Source organism: Octopus bimaculoides, chromosome 7 (assembly GCF_046866305.1).
Source record: "Octopus bimaculoides isolate indiv1 chromosome 7, ASM4686630v1, whole genome shotgun sequence".
In the NCBI taxonomy this organism is placed as follows: Eukaryota; Metazoa; Mollusca; class Cephalopoda; order Octopoda; family Octopodidae; genus Octopus; species Octopus bimaculoides.
In genome coordinates this window covers 97,328,453-97,344,384 of record NC_142934.1, presented here as the reverse complement: position 1 = coordinate 97,344,384, position 15,932 = coordinate 97,328,453, and the positions used below count along the sequence as shown (strand labels likewise).

The 15,932-nt window shown below is 36.3% G+C and overlaps 1 protein-coding gene across 1 annotated transcript in view; it reads right to left on the bottom strand.

Annotated features, from left to right (window-relative positions):
* Positions 1 to 200: 200 nt before the first annotated feature.
* Positions 201 to 15,932, bottom strand: part of LOC106868852 (uncharacterized) — a 58,613-nt gene continuing 42,881 nt past the window's right edge. The window contains exons 4-8 of the mRNA XM_014914293.3: positions 11,117 to 11,272; positions 8,722 to 8,856; positions 6,831 to 6,973; positions 4,946 to 5,030; positions 201 to 2,266 (exon numbers count right to left, since the gene is read on the bottom strand). Of these exons, the coding sequence (XP_014769779.2) occupies positions 1,584 to 2,266; positions 4,946 to 5,030; positions 6,831 to 6,973; positions 8,722 to 8,856; positions 11,117 to 11,272 (1,202 nt within the window). The 3' untranslated portion in view covers positions 201 to 1,583. The remainder of the gene's footprint in view (positions 2,267 to 4,945; positions 5,031 to 6,830; positions 6,974 to 8,721; positions 8,857 to 11,116; positions 11,273 to 15,932) is intronic.

Below are 15,932 nucleotides of genomic sequence, written 5' to 3'. Positions count from 1 at the left end.
CCTTCAAAGTGATTACTCCTAATTTTAGTTGGTTATTTACTGCGGGAGGAAATTAGTTCTTCAGTGTCTTTCCACTCTATCCATATCTTAACTTCGGTCTTTACAAATGCTTGGCTGCATTTGATAGAAATTGCGCTCATTCTTACAATTACGAAGACAGAGGCAAAAACAAATCAAAACAATAAAAATTACTAGACTGATTTTTATGTTAAATTTGAAATGTATTTTTATTTCATTTTATTGTATAATTCTTTATTTACATCAATAAATTTCTAGTTCAATTTTCACCCTTACATACACAGATATACAACTAATACATGCACATACACTAACATCCACATACACTCATACGTTCTATACAAATGTATCTGAGTGCATGCAATAGCATTTATTTACATCATATACATAACATCAAGTTATGACAGTTGGTCCCTGTAACCACCCACGTTTATATACACTCATCTATAGATGACCGGTACTTCCGCATACAGAATTTATACGCATATTTTCAGACATGATACATAAGTGTTGGGTCATCCCATAAATAATGCAGTTTTTTTTATACTACTTTTATTTTTCAAAATTAAGATGAAGTTATTCTTTAATATAAAATATACTCTCTTTCATTTTCTACAATGCTCTTCCATCTATCTGGTAGACTTACAACGCCCCTCTTCCAAAGTTCACTTGTCCGTGAGGGAAAATACTCCTCCAGTACTGTTCTGACCTCGTCTACAGAATTCATATTTTTTTCTGTCCAAATGACTTTGAAGACTATGGAATAAATGATAATTACATGGGGCAGTGTCCGGCGAAGATGGAAATCGTTTCCCACTCAAACTACTCTAGCCTTTGGAATGTTATCCTTGTCGTATGTGGAAGAACACCTTTTGTCTTGAAAGCAAAGATGGTCGTTTTTATTCTAGCGCAGGTATCAATGAATAGTTGAATGACTAAATCCAAGCTTCTCTGCTAGTTCCTCAACAGTTACAATGGTATTTTGTACCACCAGGATTTGCAGGACGTCCTCGTCGATCTCTACAGATCTTCCAAGGCGAGGTTCGTCTTCTAGGCTGTAGTTTCTGGCTCGGAATTTCTAGAACCACCGTTGACACTGGCTTGCACTTATTGTCCGATCCCTATATACTGCAATAATATTCCTCGCACTTTCCGCTGCGTTGTTGCTTTTATTGAATTCATAAAGCAAAATATGCCGAATATGCTCCTTTGTAACTTCCATTACAGCCTTGAAAAAATAACTGTTAAAATCGAACTGCACTCTTTAAACTTGCACTAAGAATAAGGAGAAGGTAAAATTACTACCTGCTTTTATAGCATGTTGATGCAGATAGTTTATCTCGTTCCCTTCTGACTTTTAGTCCATGCAATTGAAAAAAATCACATTATTTATGGGATGGCCCAATATCTTTATGACAACATATAGAGAGAGAACATGCAGGAAAGATCACATGCAGGAAAGATCACATGCAACCGCTGCACCAACTGAATTTATGCTTTGCTGCATCAACAGAAGTGTTTTTACAATATTTTCTTCACACAGAAAAACATAGTAAGCAAAAACATCACAGAGCATTTTGAAGACTGGTATTGGAAGCTGCATTTGTAATTGGATGTGTCTCTTCTTCATTTTCGGCCTCGGCTCGCTTTTTGTCCTGATTCCATGCCCATAACCAAACAATGAAGAATATCACACAAACTCCAAGCAACAAAGCCACTGTAATGCCAATTGCTAGAGGTGTGTAATTTTCTTTAGCTTTCTCTTTAAGAGAATCCCTTTGAGAAGGTGCTGAATTAATTTCTCCAATTGTGTTACTAGAACCGTGTCCATTGCCTGTTACACTTGCTATCGTTTTTATTTCAATGGACATTTTCGGAGATGTTGAAGACTGGGAAAGTTTCGAGGTGTCACTCATTTTAGTGAACTTCCTTGAATGCATTCGACCATTCACTCCTGTTGGTGTTGTAGCTGTTTTTGCTTCACGAGATGCATCATGTGCACTTGTTTGCGTATGCTTACCAAGTTTTGGTGCTGTTACTCCTTCTGATACCTTTGAAACAGGTTCTTTTAATTTTGAGATAAATTCTGATCTACCAGAATTATTTTCTACATTTGACGTAGTAGGCTTGCCTGGAGAAACGGATGAAGATGGACGGATACTGGAAGGAGTTATGGAATATGAGGCACTTTTAGATGTTGAAATTTTTTCACTATTAGTTGAACTTGGATTCCATTCTTTTGAAGTATCTAAAAAATAAGAAGTACGAAAGAAATGACATTTGTATTACCATGATACATATACACATATGTATGTACGTACACACACACACACACACGTGTACACATACGTGCACGCGCGCACACACAAACAAGTAGAAGCGGATGGCTTAGTGGTTAGAGTGTTGGACTCATGATATTAAGATTGTGGTTTCGACTCCTGGACCGGTCAATGCGTTGTGTTCATGAGGAAAACTCTTCATTTCACTTGCTCCAGTCCACTCAGCTGGCAAACAGACCAGCGTTCTGTCCAGAGGGGAATATATGCGTCAGGGAAACAGGGAAACTAGCCCATAAGTCGATATGAGTCAGGAAGGATCTTTATCCTTTCTTATACACACATCTCTGTGTGTGTATATATATATATATATATATATATATATATATATATATATATATATATATATATATATATATATATATATATTTATATATATACATACACATTATATATTTATATATATTTTTATGCTTACATATATATAAATATATATATATCTATATCTTTATATACATATATATACACACACACATATATGTAGGTATCACTACATCATATCACACACACGCAAACACGCACGCACACGCCCCCCCCCCCCACACCAATACTATTTCCAGTAAAGTTCTAGACTGGATTTCAAAAGTGGCAGGAACGTTGGGACCGTTGTATTGCTGCACAAGGTAACTATTTCTAAGGAAATGATGTTTAAACTTAGGTAAATAAGTTATTATTTCATTAAACATTACTAGACCTGAAACTTTTTGATACGACCTCGTAACAGAAACAGAAAGAGTAGGCAAGAGCTGGGAAGTTGCAACCAAAATATACCAGAACATATTGGCGCTTGCTAGCGGAGAATCGAGACGTAGGGAAACATGCTGGAGTAAACAAATAAATGTGTTCAAGCTCAGATCATTCCATTTTTATTTAATTCTGGAATACTATGTCTCCTCCTTTTGAGATGGTAAGGTATATTTTTAGGGAGATTTAGTTGCTGTTTCTAGTAGACAGAGCGAGTGTACAAGAGACAGTCTGCATTTTATTTCAAAATTGGTGTCATAGAATACAGCATACTAGGTTGTCTGTCAAATAATTGTCAATTCAGATTCCATTTCCGTTAAGGTACAGTGTTCTCTGTGTATAGTATCTATTTCATTCCTATACGCCACATACCTATAAAGTGGTACCATCGGTAAATAATCGGTAAACGTTTTATTCACTTGTGCTGAGTGCAAACCTTCGCAGAGAATAATTAGTTGGTTGCATTCATATTCAACAGGGAGAGCGAGAGGGGGAGAGAGAGAGAGAGAAAGAGAGAGAGAGAGAGAGAGAGAGAGAAAGAAAGAAAGAAAGAAAGAAAGAAAGAAAGAAAGAAAAAGAGAGCTTAATCACTTCATTTTATCTTCTTTTCGTTTCAGTCATTGAACTGCGGCTATTCTGGGACACCGCCTTCCGGAGTTGTAGAAGAACGAACAGACCACAGTGCTTATTTTTCAAAATCCAGTACTTATTTAATCGCTCGTTTTTGCCGAACTGCTAAGTTTCGGGGGCATAAACAAACCAACACCGGTTGTCAAGCGGTGTGGGGTCGGACGCAAACACAAAGGCAAACTCGCGCGTACACACATGCGCACACGTACGACAGGTTTCTTGTATTTTCCGTCAACCAAATCCACTGCACCAGCAAGCGAAAGACTCCGGGTAAGGCTTACCAAGGAATCACCAAACTGGACCGTTGACCTGCTTAGTTCAACGATTTCATATTCGGGGCCAAGGCGTGCCTCGAGTAGAGGCATACGGTTGTGGCTAACAGCTTGAGCGGAATGAGCGCCACAAAGCTAACTTGCTCATGGTACATTGATGATGATGACAACCAGACCAGAACCCATGCCAGATCGGTCGTCGCCCAGTTTAACATAAAAAGAGTGGACAGGTCCCAATCTCACCAATTCAGAGAGGGCAATAGAAGACCGAGAGAAGTGACGACATCTGGTTGCAACGGCATCAACGAATGCTCCAGCGACCACGTCAAGGGATAGGAAAGAAGGAACCGTTTGGTAAATAATTGAGTCGTTTGTTACATTTTCATAACGGACCAATCACTAGTTCACGGCATTCATGAAGTCATGGATGTTAAGAGATTGTTTATATGACTCAGGTAGTGGGTATTATTGTTAGAACCAACCAATTTTTAGATTTTTTAATTTATTTATGCTTATATCTTTCGCGTCTATAATTTGGTGAAAAGGGAACACTCAATTGAATTTAGTAAGTACAATCGCTGTAAGGAATGGAAAATCTAGTGTTTTGGGTTTCTGCTAGTGTTTCGGGTTTCTGTGAGTAAGAGGGAGAAAGAGAACGAGAGAGGAAGGGAGAGAGGGAGAGAGAGAGAGAGAGAAAGAAAGAGAGAGAAGACATAATTTCTGCTGTGGGTAGTTAAGTAATGATAAAGAGTAGTGATGAAGGGTAGGATGAGTGTAGAAGCCGGAGATGTAAAGCGGGCCCGAAACCCAGTTAAAGACTATTCCATACGAACAAATGAATATTAATCAATGACCCAGACACTAACCTCACAAGTATTCAGTCAACTGAATCAACGACACAAAAAGGTGCAAGTAAATCCGCACATGGGTTGTTGTTTTACTTACCATTGCAAGCAACACGCCACAGTCGAATGTCATCAATTGCAATGTCATTTTGGTAATTCTTTTTGCGTACTCCTTGTATCACAATCTATTAACAAGACAAAATATCATAAATGCACGAGTGATTAATACATACGTATATGCATAAATGCATACATACATATATAATACATATCAACATTATATATACTAGCAGAAAGACAGCCCTCCGGGCGGTATTCTGCTAGTCACTCGATAATATTTCCACATTTGATTCCCAATTCTTATAATTTTTATGATATTTTAAGTTTAATTATTTTCGTGTATCATAGTGCACACTTGCTTAGTAAATATTACTTTCATTATTTTATCACAGTCATAATCTCTCTTTTTAAGCAAACGTCAAGGTAGTCCATCTACATTTAATGTGCCAAAAATTAGCAAAGATCACATAAAGATATTTTAATACTTATAGCGTATCCAATAGCCATAGCGACAAATTTACTTGAAAATTCTTTGATAATGACAGAAAGAAAATAAGTCATATGAGTTCGAAGCTTCAGTAAGTTTTAATAAGTTGTCCAATATAATTTATTTTCAGTATGTATAAATAATAAACTGAGGGCATTTACACAGCGAATTTAAGTAAACAAAATACCTGGTTTCCTCATCCGAAATAACGAAATAAAACTTGAAGCACTGCCTTTAGTCGTGTAAATCCCCAAGACTTATTCTTTGTAACCCTAGTACTTATTCTATCGGTCTCTTTAGCACCTGTATTTCAAAGGGTGAGCCTTGTCACATTCCGTCTCATGCTGAAGCTCCCTGAAAGCTACGTTAAAGGTACGCGTGTCTGTGAAGTGCTCAGTCCTTTGCACGCTAATTTCACGAGCAGGCTATTCCGTTGTTCGAATCAGCTGGAACCATCGTCATCGTGACCAACGGAGTGCCATTTTATAGGAATAGGTATGTCACCTGAAGAATTGAAACTTCATGTAAATTATGAGTCGGAAAAATTTTATTCAAAATGTTTAAAAGAGGAGAGAATATTTTCCATCAGGTTCAGGCAAGGCTGTGCGATATAAAGTCTGCTTTCCAACCACATGGTTTCAGGTTCAGTCCCACTGCGTGGTACATTGGGCTAGTGTATTGTGAGTTAATTTGGTAAACGTAAACTAAAAGAAGACCATCGTTCATATATATATATATATATATTGGGATTTTCTTTTCGTAATGAGATAAAAGACCAAAGCTGTGTATAATATAGAACATTTATAATGTTCTATTTATAAATGTTCTATATTATACACAACCTTGGTCTTTTATCTCATTACGAAAAGTAAATACTTATATTCACACGCTGATATATGACCTACGTTGGACCCCTTATTCGCATAACTACCGAATCTGGAGCTTGACTGTGGTCTATCCATAGCACTTACTCAGCATTACCTGAAACCTCTGGGTCTAATTGACACCACAATCGCTCATAACCTATATATATATATATATATATATATATATATATATATATATATATATATATATATATATATATATATATATATATGTATGTATGTATATATATATGTATACATATGCATATGTATATATATATATATATATATATATATATATACACATATATATATGTGCGCGCGCGTGTGATACCTCTCACCTTCACTTGACAACTGGTATTAGTTTATTTACGTCCCCGTAACTTAGCGATTCGGTAAAAGAGGCCGACAGTATAAGTACCAGACTTTAAAAAGTAAATTTGCTGGAGTAAGACCCTTCAAAGGCAGTGCCCCCAATATGGTCATTAACTGGAACGATTAAAAATTTAAAAAAAAAAAGAGAAAAAGAAAAAGATACAGTGCCAAAAAGAGCATAAATATTTTTATATTACCTGAAACGATTCTGTTATGTTTTCCAGTTGAATCTTTACCTCGTGCCACTTATTTCCATGATCACCGGTCTCATTAAACAGAATCTTGGACTGATTCAAGTATTTACTTACTGGGCGCAAATACATCTGTAGAAAACCAGGTTCTGGAATAAATTGCAAGTGTTAAGAGGAAGAAAATGAGCAAAAATATAAATCTTGAAACCAAAATTTTATAATCTAATGTAATTTGATGGATCACAAAGGGCCGAGTCGATGGAATACCGAACCTTTGATTAAAAAGCTAACATTTAATATTTAATAACTTGATAAAACCCGCCAGTATTAAATAGCTGTATATGTAGTTATTCAACCTTAGGCAACTTTGAACGAGCAAACCTCTTATCAAAAGCATTCTGGCTGCAACCATTCCAATTTACTCTTTTTTTCCCTCCATGTTTACGATTTCAAGAGTGATATCAGAGAGCTTGACTGCTATATCTAGCAGGTCGAATGATCACATAGGGTCTTCCTCTTTGGCACGTATAACCTTACATTTCACATATGCATTAGATATATAAATTGGTGCTAAGTAAGTTGCGTTTACATACTACATACAATAGATTTTTATAATTGCTTTGTGTATAACTCACAACAACTGTATAATTAGCCAATATTTCATCGAATTGCAGCAGTACCATATTAAGAAACATCCCTTGAGCATCATTTGGCGTATATTTAGATGCATTTGGTTTACATTTAGATAATATGTATTAAGAACAATTGTTCAAGAGGTGAACCTTTCACTCCGTGGATCATAAAGCTTAGTTTTTTTTATATATATTTGAGAATGCGAGATTATAGGGAAATAATCTTGTAAGAACACGAGCAACTATTATTTAAATCTTGTTTTAAATATTTATCGTTGTTACACGTAAAATTACTTTTATAATTCATGAAGTGTATTTTCGAATACTATATTTAACGGTTTGTCAATTAAATGTGTTACTTCATCTGTAATATCTCCATGTCCAACAATCTAAGAACCATTGACGTACATGAACATGCAGTCAGTAGCAGATATCCAACAGACATGGTTTATTTCTAACATAAGCACAAGGTCTCATATTTTCAGAGAAGATATATTCGATTTAGATCAACCCCAGAAGGATGAAGGGCAAAGTTGATCATCCCAGGATTCGAAATCTGAAGATAACGAGGCGTAAATAATATCCGCTGGTTATTTTGTCCGATCCTCTATCAAATCTGCCAGTCCTTTGTCATACACAGCATATAAGAGAAGACCCTCTTCGGTTATGAATGACCATGGGATTGTACCTAGAAAGTTACCCTCTGAGGCACAAGTCCGGGCAAGGTTGCTTGTGGAAGGCCAGCAGTCACCCATGCATATCAGCCTCCCCTCTCCATACCACTGATGTTTTCCAAGGGAAAGGCAAAGGCCGATACGGCTTGGCATCAGTGACGTTGCAAGTCATTTCTGCAGCTGAGTGAACTGGAGCAACGTGAAATAAAGTATCTTGCTCAAGAACAACGCGCAGCCTGGTCCGGGAATCGAACTCATGACCTCAAGATCGTAAGCTCGACGCTTTAACCACTGAGCCATGCGCCTTCACACAGCATATATATATATATATATAAAGCATGTGTTCGTCGGTCAGCGTTGTCCATGCATCTACATGTGTATGTACATGCTTAGGCAAGTCTTTTCTTTGGAGAAGGCTGGCAATTGCCGATGCATACAAGTTTTCCCTCTTCGCGTTACCAGTGTCGTTGTAAGCATTGCTGACAAAAAACCGAGACAAATACCGCAAGACATACCACCCGACACTCTAGCAGGTCCCGCCAATCTACTCACCAAGTATTACAAGTTATTACAAATAAAGTAAATATGTACCTCTTGCTCCTTGGCACCACATATGGTACCAAAATTCAAAACACATTGTAGAGTTGGTTTCTACAAATAAAGGAGACAATAATCTCGCTTTGCTGTCAATTTTCCGAGTAGAGGCTTCCATGTACATGTAGTAACCTGTGAAATAAAATTTTACTTAAATTGATATACTTTCAGAAACAGTGACAATACTATGTGAATTGGTGCTATACATACATACATACATACATACATGCATACATTCTCATACACGCACACAAATCACACAAATAACATGAGTGAAAGTTGAGGTAAAGAGCTAACAAACAAACAAAACCATTTTACGCAAAGTTATACAAACAAAGGTACGTGCCTAAAAAGTGTACAAATATAAATAGAAAATAAAACAAAACAAAGGAGTGTACAATGAAGCTCAGTGCACCAAGTGAAGAACAAAAAAGAATTTGATGTTTCGAGTTATACTCTTTATCAAAGAAAAGAAAAAAGAATTGAAGAGGGGACTGAGGGGCAAAAGAAAGAGAAAAGAATATGTGATACCAAAAATATATCTGTTCACAGGGCAAGTTTCAAGTAGAATAAAAACCAGTACTTGGAATAACACGACCAGAAGTGGAGGCGCAGTCTGGGTCACAGTGACGTTAAATGGGGAAAGAGGGATGGAGTGAGAGAGAATATAAGGGAAGAGTGAGAGAGAGGGAAGAGAAAAAAGAGAGAAAGAGAGAACGTGAGAAGAATGAAGAGGGAGGAACTACCGAAGGAGAGAAAGTGAGAGGTGTAGTGGGAGCTCACGATACCGGTGTTCGTGTGTATGTTCGTGGCCATGTAGGATATGTAGGATATGCATGTAGGAAAAGAAGGAGACCTACGCACAATGTATTTGTATCATGTCTTATTGTGTGGTGGAATGTTTGAAGGGAAGTTTGCAGATTTGAGGTGAGATTATATATCAGTGTGCCTATGTAATTTGTGGTACGTTTAATATATATGGATAGATGGGATGGTGTATGTGCGATGAGAGTGTAAAAGTATGGTGTACTATGATTTGATACTTATGGAGAGATGGAATGCACTGTGGTAGGGTGACCACACTGTTTATATTCGAAGGTCGAAGTAGCCGAGGCGAAAGATGAGGCTTCGTTCTTTTTGTTAGCAAGATGCAGGGGATGGAAAATAGCACGTGTAAGTGTGCTGAAGTGGTACCCATATATATATATATATATATATATATATATATATATATATATATTGGTAAAAATGGCCGCATATTAGCAGATCGTATTACTGAATATTTGAGTGACAACTGGTTATACACCACCACAACACCCGTTAGGTATCACTTCAGCTCACTTGCATATGCTATTCCCCATCCCATGCATCTTGCTAATAAAAAGAACGAAGCTTCATCTTTCAACTCAGCTACTTCGACCTTCGAATATATATATATATATATATATATATATATATATATATATATATATATATATATATATATATATATATATATATATATATATATATATATATATATATATATATATATATATATATATATATATATATAGTATATATATAGGAGACCATAGACCTGATATTTAAGATAGAAAATAGCGATGTTTGTGATGCATGCGAAATAGTCGGTGACATGGAAGCGACGATTGGTTTGGTTCAAGAAGCGGGGTTGTGTTCTGGATGTAAAAGTTTGTGCTACACCAGGCTCATGAGCAGGGGAAAGATCCGGGTTGGGTATAAGAGGCTTAGAAGAACTGTAAAGTAAGAAGTCCCGCAAATAAAGGGCTCGTTTGAAGCAAAGGAAGTCTCGTTCACGAATATGGTGGAGATGACAGGGTGTAAACGGAGTAGGCAGAAAGAGCGAAAGATAGATCATTGAAGAGATAAGGTATTGAAGTAAAGGGTGATGGAGGAAAAGGGAAAACGGTCAAGGGTATGGCAGATGCGGGTGTAATTTCAGAGGTACGATTAACGCTATGGGTGTGGAGAAGAGCATTATTAGCAATAGTCTAGTGATAATCTCGATGCACAAATTGGAGAGTACTGTGTAAGACTGGGTTTGAAAATCGTGACCATAAATACAAAGACGATGAAGGCATAGGAACTGCGAGTAGAAAGAGTTAGAATTGTAAGAGTAGGAAGAGTGAAATCAAGGTAAGACCGCAAGTCTATAGGATGCGTATAATTTTACAAGAAGAGAACTTATGATTGTGACAAATGTCGAAGCTGATGAAATCCTGGTAGACTGAAATCGCGATTTTGGTTGTCGATCCACGATGTTATTTCTGTTTTAACCAACACATTGTACAGCAACATTAAATATATAGTACAATACATAATCATTTTTAATAAGTTGTATTACATAATTAAAATTTAAGATCATATTTACCTTCTCTTAAATCTCCATATGTGTGGTCACTTGAAGGTCCTGTGTATTTGGTGTCAGTATCCAGTGAATGTCTTGTCCAGTCAAACTCATCTGTGTGGTCTTGCAGCCAACCACACCTTCCCTCTTCAAAATCGCAATGACTTTCTAAAGCAGTTTCTGCAATCGGAAATTGTTTATTATTATTATTATTATTATTATTATTATTATTATTATTATTATTATTATTATTATTATTATTATTATTATTATTTAGTAGTCTTATTTAGGATGTATTTGTAAGTCCTGGTGTTTTGGTTATGTATTTGTCTGAGTGTTTTATTATTATTATTATTATTATTATTATTATTATTATTATTATTATTATTGGTGGCTCGATAACAAGCTTTAATAACAGATGAAGCCCCCACACCTAATAGACAGCCTTTTTCCCACGTGGCATTAATATGCACCGGAGTCTAGGTTATTTGAACGAGAGAGCGTGACGGGTGACACGAGTCCGTACCACTTTAAACAAATTCATTATTGAGGTAGTTTGAAGGCGAGTTAAAAGTTCTCTAACGACGGGAACAGGTAAAGAGTGTTGCTGGAATTTCCTAGCCAGAATTTTACACACAGGTAGCACAGAGGATGATGGCCGTCTCTTGGTAGAATCCGAAGATATCCACAAGATTCATGTCCGCCTTTGTGTGGTAAGCACTCTTATCTAGGCGTATTACTGCTTCTCCGATATCGGAGGCGGAGTGATAAAAGGCACTCTAAAAAAAGTGTAGCCTTCAATAAACTTGGCATTAACTGTAAATGTCTAGTTATCCAGTTTATTGCAGTCGAAATAAAAATAAAAAATAAAAGAAACATGCTAATCTTTGGTTGTTGGAATGTAAGACCTTAACAAGACAGCAAAGACAGTCTAGGTCTAGAATGAAAAATGGCACTAATTGCAAAAATAATTGGTTCCTATAATATTGATATTGCTGCTCTAAGTGAAACCAGGCTGGTGAATTAGAAGTTGGAAATGGTTATACTTTCGGTTGTCAGTAAAATTCCATTTCATGACAAAATCATACTGATGGGCGATTTTAATGCCAGAATAGGTAAAAAAGCAGTGTGGTAAAAAGTAAAAGGAAAATATGGAACAGGAAAGATGAATGTAAGCGGTTTGCGACTGGTGTCTTACTGTTAACAGCTCGGTCTTACAATCACACAGTGTCTCAGCAGGCAGTGACCGCAGTGACCATCGTCGTCGTCGTCGTCGTCGTCATCATCATCATCATCATCATCACCATTATTATTATTATTATTATTATTATTATTATTATTATTATTATTATTATAAATGACGAAATCAATGTTAGAATATCTAAGGCTATAAGTGCTTTTGGAAAACTTTCCCATCATTTGTGCGATGAACAGGGTGTCAGTCTCAAAACTAAAATAAGTGTATACAAATCTTGTATTTTGAGCACACTTTTGCATTGGACACAAGCATGGACTCCTTACTACAGACTTATATGAAAATTGAAACCTTTCACATATGCTGTCCGCGCAATATCTGCAACATAAAATGGCAAAATAAGATATCAAATGCCAAAACCTTAGTAAAATGTGGTATCTCCAGTATCCAAAGCGTGCTGCTGAGAATTCATTGCAGATGGAAAGGACATGTTCGAATGAAAGATGACCGGTTTCCAAAAATTCTTTTGTATGGGCAACAAGTAGATGGGTATCGTGGTAAAGGATGACCTGTCCTTAGGTATAAAGATAAGTTGAAGCAATCAGAAAACCCTCTACAGCTTAACTTGACATCTTGGGAAAGTCATTGCTTAGATTGATCTGCATGGTGTAAAATGTGTCATGATGCATCAAAACAGTTTCAGTTGAGAAAAAAAAAAAGAACAATAAAAGAATTATATCCTGCAATCAACAGATACATTGCCCCAATCCCAAAATCAAAATCAACTTTGTCCCCATTGTGACTTCATAGTAAAATCCATACCTGAACTCAAATTAAATTCACGCATCCATCGTAATAGATACAGTTTCTTTGGATCTTTTCTTTTTAAAAGTTGTTTTTCTTTTCCTCGCTTCTTTTTCGTTTTTCAAAATTCATTATTATTTTTTAAAAATAATTTTAAATCCTCTCCTTCAAATACACTCATTCGTTGAAATCGACGGGAGTGATCAACACTATTATAAACGTTGTTAAGGCGTCGAACTGGCAGACTCGCTAGCATGCCGGGCAAAACGCTTAGAGGCATTTCGTCTGTCTTTATGCTCTGAGTTCAAATTTTGCCGAAGTCGACTTAGTCTCACATCCTACTGGGGTCGATGTAATCGACTTGATCTCCACCCTAAGAAGAAATTCAGGCCTTTTACTTAGAGCAGAAAGGTTATTAATTAGTATGGTGGATTGGTAGAATTGTTAGTGCATAAGATAAAATGCCTTATGGTATTTAATTCTGAATTCTTATTTTTATACTCTGAGCGCAAATACTGCATAGATCAACTTTCTGGGGTCAACAAAATAAAGTACCTGTCAAGTCCTGGAGTTGATGTAATCGACTAATCCCCTTTCCCTAAAATTGTTACTTTTGTGCCAAAATTTGAAACAATTTTTTTTACTATTAATTTCAGTAGCTTCATGCAAGGTTCTTTTGCACCGCAAGGTAACCCTCAACCTCCGTGTTCTTCATCCTTCTCTACCACTGCGTTGGTGGGCAATGGTGTACGTTACATGTGATTTGCTTTGTTGCCTCTGGTGTTATTTAGCGATTCGCTTGTGAAATACATGTTCTGTGAGTTAAAGTTAGATGGTGGTTGAGCGTCTTATGTGATGTGTGAGTTGTGCTATAGAATCAGGAGATGATAGTTCAGAAGTGAACTGAAGGAATACGTTCGGTGTACAGTGTGATTTGATAACGGGGCTATTTTTTTGTTTTAAGGTTTTTTTCAATGTGCACAATGCTCGAAGGTTTGGTGGGCTTTTGTAGGCCTTTTAGTTTTTTGTTTTATTCAAGGAATAGGTCAACTGACCGCGATTCAAAAGTAGCAGCCTAACACACTACAGTAAATAGTTTTTATAATTTAATGATTTAAAGATTTTAAATATTACATATGTAGTAAATCGTATACACAACTCTAGGTTACGAAAGACGTAAACAGATTAACATCGCTTGTCAAGCGGATTTGTGGAAAAACACACACACACACACACACACACACACACACACACACACACACACACACACACACACACACACACATTTATATATATACATACATGTGTGTGTGTGTGTGCGAGTGCGCGTACACATAGGCGCGGGCGTGGCTGTGTGGTTAGAAACTTGCTTCCAAACCACACAGTTCCGGGTTCAGTCCCTCTACGTAGCACCATGCATAGTTTCCTGGTCCCTTGTTCTGAAGCTTCTCAGAATCCATCCGGCTATTCGCTTACACACTGCCATCATCTTGGTGACAGGCATCGTTGCTCATATCAATCCCAAGATCATGCACCGTATGTGATTCTAGAATTGCCGCTCTTTTTGGTTCAAAGTATCGTTGTTGTGACTTCTGGGCACCAATTACCCGGCAGCGGAGGGCTTGGAATTTGCCTGCATTAAATTGCATGTTGTTGTCTTCGGCCCATTTATATATTTGATCGACGGAATCTGTATGGAAACCCGTCGTATATATATATATATATATATATATATATATATATATATTCCCGAGCGTCATACTAATATATACTTTTGTTATTTACACCACCTGTCCTCGTCTGTTGTTATTTTTTATATATTCTCCCATATATATATATATATATGCGAGTAAAAATAAATACAAAAAAGGTGTTTTTTTTGTATGATTGTGTATAGAGGAATATATTATTTTGTTTAAAAGAGTTCCAACACTGTCTGTTTTTTATGTTTTATTTATATTCCTGCAGAACCAATGTGGGGTATAGAATATGGAATATACAATATATAATATAATATACAATATATAATATAAAATAAAATAAAATAAAAATGGATGGCACCATGAAAGAAAGTATTGAATGTAGATGAAATATTGAGTGTTCAATATAAAGGATCAAATATATAAATATATAAATATAAATATATAAAGGCGACTCGAGTTTCAGGGCTATTTCCCTTCGTCATGGCCGGTATGACAGACTTTTATTGATATATATATATATATATATATATATATATATATATATATATATATATATATATATATATATATATATATATGTACGACCGGCTTCCATACAGATTCCGTCGATCAAATTCACCCACAAGGCGACGCTACTTGCCCAAGGTGGTATGCAGTGGCACTGAACTCGAAACTACGTGGTTGCAAAGCGAGCTTCATAGTCACGCAGCCATGCCTGCGCTTATTACCAAGTGTCAATATTATAAAAAAAAAAATAATCATAACAACATAAATCTGGTAACTTCAGTTATCATGCTACTTGACAACTTTAAGGGGATGTGTAAACAAGACAGGTATTTCCACGAGATTTGTGGAATGTTTATCAACATTGTTTGAATGATGACGATAGGACAAACAGTCAGTAGTAGTTTTACTAATTTTCTCCTTCAATTTATGTTTATCATATCTGATCAGTTTCATCCGCATCAAACATGGGTGGTTCCGTATTAATTCTCTGGTTTCAGTGGTTTAATCCAATTTATATTTTCATTACGAATTAATTAGCCTCTTGTCAGATTAGATTTGTTGCGTTTGTCTGATACCGGACTAATTTTCATGTACCAGCCATATTCATATACAGACTTAGAAGATTCTTCAG